Below are 9,045 nucleotides of genomic sequence, written 5' to 3'. Positions count from 1 at the left end.
GCCTCTACCCTGTCTTCTTATCCTACAATGGCCCCCAATATAGCCATACTCAACACACCTTGCCCTTTAATGCTTCCATTTTGCCCTGTTAGCCCCTGTGATCTTCAGAGCCTTGATCAAATGCCATCTCCCTAGACAGAATTATTTCTCCATGAGCTTCTATATCACTTTCCTGAATCCCTGTCATATCTTTTTTTACCACATTGATGTTACTGTTCTGTTGCATTTACCGCTGGGGCTGGAGCCAGACACGAGTTTAGATTATTAAGTAGTACTAGATGTAATGAGCTCTCAAATAACAATAATGGAATAAAACAGTTGTCAGAGTGTACTCCTTATGCACAGGGCCTAAACTTGTCTTATTGACTGTTGTCTTCTGGGACCAGAGCACAATGCCTGGCTCATAGTAGACACTCATTTGCTGAATGACTGAATGCATCAACGTGAATTTGTTTCTTCATTAAACTGTGAACTCTTACAAAGTAGGGATAATACAATGTACAGCAAATATTTGTTGAATTAAGGTAACAGGAAGAAAGAGAAACTATTTAATGATTAATAGGAGATTTATTTAAACAATAATACATAGAGTCATCATCGCCAGACTTAATATGAAATGCTAAATGTTCGATCCAATTTTCCTTCCTGGATCAGTTTTTCTTTCCTATCCTGCAGAGATAGAAAACAAACAAACAAACAAACAAATAAAACAAAAAACAAACAAAAAAAACTGCATTAGAAACAACACATTCTGACCCCTGTTCATTGCAACACTATTTACAACAGCCAAGATACAGAAACAACCTCAGTGTCCATCAATGGATGAATAAAGACATGGTATATGTATACAATGGAATACTATTCAGCCATAATAAAAAAAAAAGAATGATATCTTGCAATTTCATAAGTACAAGCATATAGATACACAGAACACACAGGTAGGTGACAGAGGCAGGAGGTGGGCAGTGGGCAAAATGGGTGAAGGGGATCAAAAGGTACAAACTTCCAATCACAAACTAAATAAGTCATGGGAATATAATGTAAAGCATGGTGACTACAGTCAATAATACTATATTGAATATTTGAAAGTTGCTAAGAGAATTATTCTTAAGTCCTCATTATAAGAAAAAAGATTATTTTTGTAACTATGTATGGTGACAGATGTTAACTAGACTTACTCTGGTGACCATTTTGCAAAATATATAAACAAAAAAGTACTAGAAAATACAAAAACAAACAAAAAAACAAAGTATTCTGGCAGAACCCACAGTACAACTCTGAAATAAGACTTAAATACTCCAAAGCTAATTCCCATCCCACATTGTATAAGGGAAGAAGTAGCAGTCTGAAGAAATAAAGGGACAATGAAAAAACATTCCTATTGAAAAACATCTTATGTAGGGCACTTGGGTGGCTCAGTTGGTTAAGCATTTGACTTTTGGTTTTGGCTCAGGTCATGATCTTGCAGTTTGTGAGACCAAGCCCTACGTCAGGCTCTGTACTGACAGCGCTGAGCATGCTTGGGATTCTCTCTCCCTCTCTCTCAATAAAGTAAAAATAAACATAAAAAAAAAAAAAAATAGAGGGGCGCCTGGGTGGCTCAGTCGGTTAAGCGTCCGACTTCAGCTCAGGTCACGATCTAACGGTCCGTGAGTTTGAGCCCCGAGTCGGGCTCTGGGCTGATGGCTCAGAGCCTGGAGCCTGCTTCTGATTCTGTGTCTCCCTCTCTGTCTGCCCCTCCCCTGTTCATGCTCTGTCTCTCTCTGTCTCAAAAATAAATAAACGTTAAAAAAAATTAAAAAAAAAAATAGATGGGGCGCCTCCGTGGCTCAGTTGGTTAAGTATCTGACTTTGGCTCAGGTCATGATCTCACAGTTTGTGAGTTTGAGCCCCACATCGGGCTCTCTGCTCTCAGCACAGAGCCTGCTTCAGATCCTCTCCCACTTACATTCACACTCTCTCTCTCAAAAATAAATAAACATAAAAAAAAAAAGAAAAGAAAAACATCCTGTGCACATGTTGGAATCATTTTATTACCCCACTAAAAATCATATGTCAAAAGCAAAATGCAAACACCTTCTGGGTAAATGTGGCCTACCTTTCTGTGAAGCAGTTAATTTATCAATCAAAAATATATATATAAGGTCTAACAGGAGAGTGGACTGGCCAGTTTAAGGCAGAGCTAGATGAGGGGGTTCCAGTCTATATGGCAACATGAGGCCTCCCGGGGGTCTAGTACTAGCTGTCAAAGATAAGCTTGGCTTTCTCTGCGATCATATGGCCTCTGATGGCAGATTCCCACCACGGTTGCTTTTGCTTTCCTCTTGTTAGGGTATTAGGAGGTTTTAACATTAATTCACAAAATGTGACCAACATAACTAGAATTCATACAAATAGGGAACACACTAAATGACTTATGTATTCTGCTAATATTTAACCAAATAAACATCTCTTTTAAAAACAGATGAACTAAGAAAAATATAAAAATTCACAAAGATAATTTCTAAAGGTAATTCAAAATAGCAAAGTTTAACTTCTATATTAACTTTTTAAAGTTATTTCTGTATTCTCTCACTTAATATTCACAGCACAATTTCCTTACATCATCTAAAACACACCAGGAAAACTCTTTCATGAGCTCTAAGTTCAAGTCTTAGAAATTTAAACTGACCAACTTATTACTTGATATTCTAGAGCAGCCATTAAATTAATTTGAAAGTCTCAGAGACTATCATGAATTTTAGTAAAGTATATTTCAGTAAGAGTTGAAATGATAAAGCAATAAAACCAAACATGTAATCGAAAACTTTCTCTTTTAACTCTTGCTGGAAAGGAATAAAGATAAAAGAGTAGAGGGGTTAAGATAGGAGGAAGGCTGGTGGCAATGGACAAGAGAAAGAGCTGCAGCCAGCCCGGGGAACTAATCACACAGAAAGTAAATATCAGGCCCCAATACTTACTCTGTCAGTTTTGAAAACATAATACCAGAAGAAGAGGGGCCCAATTCCAAATAGAGCTCCTAAGAGTGAGGTCTTGGGAGTGGGTCTGAAATTGGGATAGATATTTGCTGATCTTGCATAGGTCCAACGAATCAAGGCAGGATCTTCCTGAAATTCATGAAAACAAAAAGTTACAGGAACTTAAGCAGGACCACAATGAAACAATCTCATCAAAACTTTTGTGGGGGAGGACGGGAGATGCCTTTTGTGCTCCACCACAGCTAAGGGTAAGCCCTGAATATTCCTAAATAGCTTTGGGGAAGACCTTTCATTTCTAGTATTTGTTGTATTAACTCTCTGATGATCTTGTTCAAATCCTTCAGAATTTAAAATATTCTTATATCACCCTTCAGCTTTCTATTTATTTGAGATTTAAGAAATATAATCTTTTATTTTTTTTAATTTATTTTTGAGAGAGAGAGAGAGAAAGAGCTTGAGCCGGGAAGGGACAAAGAGAAGGGAGACACAGAATCAAAGCAGGCTCCAGGTTCCAAGCTGCCAGCACAGAGCCTGACACAGGGATCGAACTCACAAATGGTGAGATCATGACCTGAGCCGAAGTCAGATGCTTAACCAATTGTGTCACCCAGCTGCCCCAAGAAACCTAATCTTTTTAAGCTGTCAGAGAAGCCACTTTTTCTCTTTGATCTTTTTTTTTTTTTCTTTTCTGGATTTTTTTTTTTTAGCTTCATTGTCGTTCTTAAAGTGTGACCAACTGAACCACAGCATTCCCGATGAGGACTGATTTCATATGCTCTGTCATGCTTTGTACTTTGTTTCCAGGACCCTTTCTAATGCTACCCCCCACCCCGCCCTGTCTTTCCAGGCTACATACAAATTGCAGGAAGGTGAAGACTGAGGTAGGCTAACTCTGAACTTTAATTTCTTTAAGCTGACTTGGCAGATATTTTACAAGCAAAACTATTACATTTAACACTATTAAAATAATTTGTAGTGAGGACAAGGTTGTTAAAAAAAATAATCAGACTGTCTTGGTTTAAAAAAAGTAATTATCCATTTTAATATATTTATACTAGAACAACTATATAAGATAGCAAATCTGCCCCAAACACATAATTAAACTTAATTAGCTAAATCCCCAAATGATTTTATAAAAATTATTTGCTCCAATTAACTGATAGGCAGATTAAAAATAAGCAAATTAAATCAGTTTTAAAACTTTAATACTAAAGGAGAACATTCAAGGTCCTATGCAATGCCAAGGAAGTCATGATTGGTAGAATTAAAAGTTAAACTGGATCTTCCACAGATACATTTTTAAACCAAAGTGTCTGCAGAAACAGTAAAGGTGAAGACACAAGATATACACAGGTTTAAGGGGATGTTTGAGGTCAATACCTGAAAGGATAAATACATCTATTCTTGTATCTATCCCTTCTACTATTAATGTATTTGAATAATTCTCCCATGACAGAATTCTCAATTTGCCAGTGGCGTCTCTACATATTTACCTGTCAGATCAGTCTTCCAGAAACAGATATTTTATTTCATAAAAACATCAACAGCCCCATGACCATAGTTTATTGAGCCTGGTACTGTTAAGAGAAGTTCCAAAACACATTCCATGGGAGATAGTTTTCCTTCTTTGACACCACTCTATCTCCAAAGAACTATCAGCAGCATCTGACATGGTGAACAATCCTTCACATCATTTCTTTTGGCTTTCAGGACACACACCTGCCTGGTTTTCCTCCAAACCCTGTGGCCATTCCCTCTTGGTCTCTTTTGCTCTCTATGTCCTTATTTCTCTAAATGCTTAATACTGGACCTTAGACCTTACTGGTCTTTTTGTTTGTTTATTTTTATTTTGGGAGAGATAGAGAGCAAGCAGGGGAGGGGCAGAGAGAGAGGGAGAGACAAAATCCCAAGCAGGCTCCAGACTGTCAGTGCAGAGCCCCATTCGGGGGCCAAACTTACGAACTGTGGGATCATGACCTGAGCCATGAGATCATGACCTGAGCCGTGAGATCATGACCTGAGCTGAAGTGAAGAGTTGGACACTTCACTGACTGAGCCACCCAAGCGCCCCTTTGCTCGTCTTTTCCATCTACATTCATTCCCTTGATGAGCTCCTCCTGTCACATGGTTTTAAATATCCATCTATAGGCCGATGACTCCCAAAATTTTACTTCCCCAGACCTCTACCCCGAACTCCAGACATAATATCCAACTACTTGCTCAACAGTCATGTTGTCTAACAGGCATGTCAAATGTGATGTATCCCAAACTGATTTCCCAATGTTCCACTCCATCTCCATCCCTGCTCCTCTCACATTCTTCTCTACCTTGGTAAAAAGCAACTTCATTGTTCTGATAACTTAGGTCAAAAACCTTGGAGCCATTCTTCACCCTTCTCTCTCTTACACCTCACATCCAATCTGCTAGCAAATCTGGTTGGCTTTACTTTCAATACATACTCATAATTCACCACTTCTTACCACCTACACTGCCAAAAAAAACCCCTGATAGATTACCTCAAAAGCCTCCTAACTAGACTCCTTGCTCTTGTCCTCCATAATGTATTTTTAAGTAAGCAACCAGAGAGAAGTTAAAGTATAAGGGCAGATTACTCACTCAGTAAAAGTGCTTCTTGGTGTGACCTAGTTCCAAGTACCTTTCTGTCCTCATCTCTTCCTACTTTGCTTCCACCTTTCTCCACTTTAGTCACAATGGTCTCTTCAGTATTTTTGAAACTAACCAGGCACACTCCTGTCTAAGGACCTCAACACCTGTCCCCTCTACCTAAAATGCTACTTTCCCTGAGAGCTGTGTGGCTATCTCCCTCACCTCACTTCCTTCATGTCACCTTCCACGGAAGGCCTTCCCTAGGGATATCTAACATTTCAGCTTCTGTCCCTCCCTACTATATACACACATTCTGAATTCCCTTCCTTGCTTTATTTTCCTTATCACTTATCACTAACATGCTAAATGATTTACTTTTTTAAGTTTATGTATTTATTTTGGGAGAGAGAGAGACAAAGAGCAAGCAGGAGAGGGGCAGTCGGAGGGAGAGACAGAATCCCAAGCAGGCTCCACGCTGTCAGCGCAGAACCTGATGCGAAGCTAGAACTCACAAACCATGAGATCATGACGTGAACCCAGGTCAAAAGTCGGACACTTAACTGACTGAGCTACCCAGGTGCCCCTAAATTATTTAGTTTTTAAATCTATTTATTACTTGTCTGCCCCACTGGAAAGAAAGCTCTATGAGGACAGGAATCTACACTGTCACCTCAGCATCTAACACAGGGCCTAGCCTATTACAGCAATTATTTGTTCATTGAATCAATCATTCTTAAAGATTAGGCAAGGAATTTCCATGTATTGATCACTAAATGATTAAGTGCCAGGCACTCATTTATTTAATTAACAGAACAACCAATGAGGCAGGTATTACTGTCTCTTTTATATGACAAAATTGAAACTGTCCTAGGGCACAGAACTGGAAAGAAGACAATCTGGGGTTTAAACTTCAGCTATCTGGCACATCAAACCCACCTGTGTATGTAAATAACACATGTCTCTCTCCACACCTTCTCAAGTAAACACCTTCTTCTCCAGTTCTAACTAGAATTGGTACAGCCAACTGGTTAAGCAGATGTTTTGGGTTACAAAGATCAAGGTTTAAATTCTGCTCTATCACTTGCTAAGGGAGTATCACTCTATGACCTACTTGTCCTTCCCATGTTGTCTTCCAATCTGTAAAATTGGGTTAATAACAGGGCCTAATTCTGAATACTTGTGACATTTGAATATTCAGAAAGGGTTTAGATAGTGCCTGCACAATTTAAATTTCCTTCAATTCTCATAACTTCCAAAAAGTCCTACAGAACACCAATGCAACTATTGGGAAAAGTGGTGTTTTTTTTGTTTTGGGGTTTTTTTGTTTTGTTTTTAGTATATTTGACATCATATTTAAACAGCTCTTGGACAGAAAATTATCAAAAAGCGCACTCATTAAATAATAGCTATCAGTCTACTGGTTATATATTAAGTGCCTGGAATGTTATACAAACTATTTCATTTAACCGCACAATGGCTTTATAAAGAGTATACTACCATTCCCACATAAGATCAGAAAATTAACGTTTGGAGAGAGTAGGCAAATTGCCTAGGGTCATATAGTTTGCCAACTTGTGCTGCCTTGGCATATGAATCCAAAGACCACAGCTTCAACAGCTGCAGTTTTGGGGTCTTTAAAAGATATAAACTGAAAAATCACTATATTCCCATCAGGAGAGAGCAGTATTGATATGAATTGTGAACTGAATGGTGGAAAACTGCTTTAAAAAAAAATAAATAACACACACAACACATTTTCTGAGCACTCATTACATTCATTACAGCCCGGTCACTGTGTTGGCTGGTGATGTGCCTGGTCTCATTTAATCCTCGTCACAGCCTCATAAAGTAAGAAGTGCTGTATTAATCCCATTTTCCAGACAGGAAAACCGAGGCTAAGCAGCAGAGTTGTGTCACTTTAGTGAGCAAGCCAGGATTCAAACCCAGCCCGGTGTGAACTGAGAACCGTCCTGTAGACCACCAAGCTCTCCGCCCAAGGTCAAAGGGCTAGTGGGTTGGCCTGCTCTCTGAGCCTGGAAAAGGGCCAATGTCTAAGATACGGATTGGAACGGTGGCCGCCCCGCTGCGGGGTCTCCCTCGGCCGGTCTGGGCTGCCCGGTCGGAGGGGACAGCCCGGACTCTATGGCCATTGATTCCCGCCCGGCCGGCCCCCGACTCACGATGAGCCCTCGGCGGCTGGGGTCGTTGTACTGAAGCAGGTACTCCCGTTTAAGTCGGGATCTTATGGCCAACCGCTCGGCTTGCGCCTTCCGGGCTTCTGGAGATACGTCGTATTCGGCTGGGTCGAGGGTGGAGGGTAGAGTGGCCAGGCGCGAAGGCTGGTACTTGGGGAACGACATCTTGGCAGTCCGGCACAGAAGCGCGCCTGCGCGACTCCGAGGCCCTCCCCCACTTTATTCTGACCTTCATCCTGCGGAAGTGCGCTTGCGCGTCAGCTGAAGGTAGGTGAGAGAGCGAGACAAAGAACTCAGCTTCTTTCCGCAACCTTCCTCGCGGTCCTGGGGCCGTAATAGCGATCTGCGCATGCACAGTGTGCTCTTTTCGCCCACCCCCGCTTCCTCCTTCTGCCTACCCACAATCTGTTGCTCGTTGCCTGCTGTTTCCTAGCAGCCTTTCTCAAAGCAGAGCTTTTTATGAGAAGTTGAACTGTGTGAGACTGGCAGACACGGGGAACGGGTGAACGGCACGGCAGAACGGGACTGGCTCTAGTAGAGTCCTGTTTCACTGTGGGTCCCTCCAAGGTGTGTGACTTTGAACAAGTCACTTAACGTCTGAGTTTTCCTCCTGCTCATCCTGTGTAATGACCCCTATGCCGTTTACCTAACAAACCTTTTGTGAGGATTACATAAGATAATGGAGAGGTGCCAAAGTGCTTTGCAAAGCACAATGTCCTCTGCCAAAAAAGAGAATAAGCTTTTCTGTACGTTACCACATTAGATCTGTACAACGTAAGTAAAGGTGTGTTTTTCTTAGCCACGAAACAATGTTGAATAGGAGAATGATGTTAGAAATGTTGCCTGCCTGACTAGTAAGTCGTTAAAAAATGAAATATTGAATAAAGCGCGTGAAGAAACAGTATCTTGATTAAAATACCCCTTACCTAAAATCCTTAGCACTCTTCAGGTGCTAAGAATGAAAAATACCTTCAAGATACGAAAATATGCATAGAGGCATTGTGTCTTAATGTGAAAGATGATTCAGGGAGAAAAAAAAAGTAACCCAAGGGAAACCTCCAACCCTACTGTCTTTCCCCTTTCCCCCACTATCACCAAGGGGAAAACGCAACTTCAAGTTGCACAGCAGGGTTTTGGGTACCAGTCAGGTACTCCTCAGGGGAAAGCATGTAAACAATATTTCCATAACTCAGACAAGGAAAGCTGGATCAAAAGAGAGCTTCACCTTGGATGAAATGTCTGAAGACATATAGGTATGTTGGGAA

The 9,045-nt window shown here is 40.7% G+C and overlaps 1 protein-coding gene and 1 long non-coding RNA gene across 5 annotated transcripts in view; one reads left to right on the top strand and one right to left on the bottom strand.

The window, feature by feature from the left end:
* Window positions 1–547: 547 nt before the first annotated feature.
* On the bottom strand, window positions 548–7,945 carry NDUFB4 (NADH:ubiquinone oxidoreductase subunit B4). Its single transcript, XM_060639870.3, has 3 exons — window positions 7,766–7,945; window positions 2,961–3,107; window positions 548–669 (listed from the first exon to the last, which is right to left on the bottom strand). The coding sequence occupies exons 1-3, from the start codon at window positions 7,943–7,945 to the stop codon at window positions 607–609; spliced, it is 390 nt and encodes a 129-aa protein (XP_060495853.2). The 3' UTR covers window positions 548–606.
* Window positions 7,933–9,045, top strand: part of LOC132683667 (uncharacterized) — a 70,144-nt gene continuing 69,031 nt past the window's right edge. Inside the window, exon 1 of one of the 4 annotated variants that reach the window (XR_013557919.2) lies at window positions 7,933–8,047. This is a non-coding gene — a long non-coding RNA (uncharacterized LOC132683667). The other 3 variants (XR_013557917.2, XR_013557918.2, XR_013557920.2) reach the window with 3 other exon arrangements.

This window comes from Panthera onca, chromosome C2 (assembly GCF_046562875.1).
Source record: "Panthera onca isolate mPanOnc1 chromosome C2, mPanOnc1 haplotype 2, whole genome shotgun sequence".
Lineage (NCBI taxonomy): Eukaryota > Metazoa > Chordata > Mammalia > Carnivora > Felidae > Panthera > Panthera onca.
The sequence above is the reverse complement of the archived record's forward strand: the minus strand, read 5'-3'. Positions and strand labels throughout refer to the sequence as shown.

Coding starts and splice junctions, on each gene's coding strand:
- NDUFB4 (XM_060639870.3), bottom strand. CDS start 7,945: ATGTCGTTCCCCAAGTACCAGCCTTCGCGCCTGGCCACTCTACCCTCC. Junction 3,108..7,765: donor CCAGCCGCCGAGGGCTCATC/GTGAGTCGGGGG, acceptor CATGAATTTCAG/GAAGATCCTGCCTTGATTCG. Junction 670..2,960: donor ATGTTTTCAAAACTGACAGA/GTAAGTATTGGG, acceptor CTATCTCTGCAG/GATAGGAAAGAAAAACTGAT.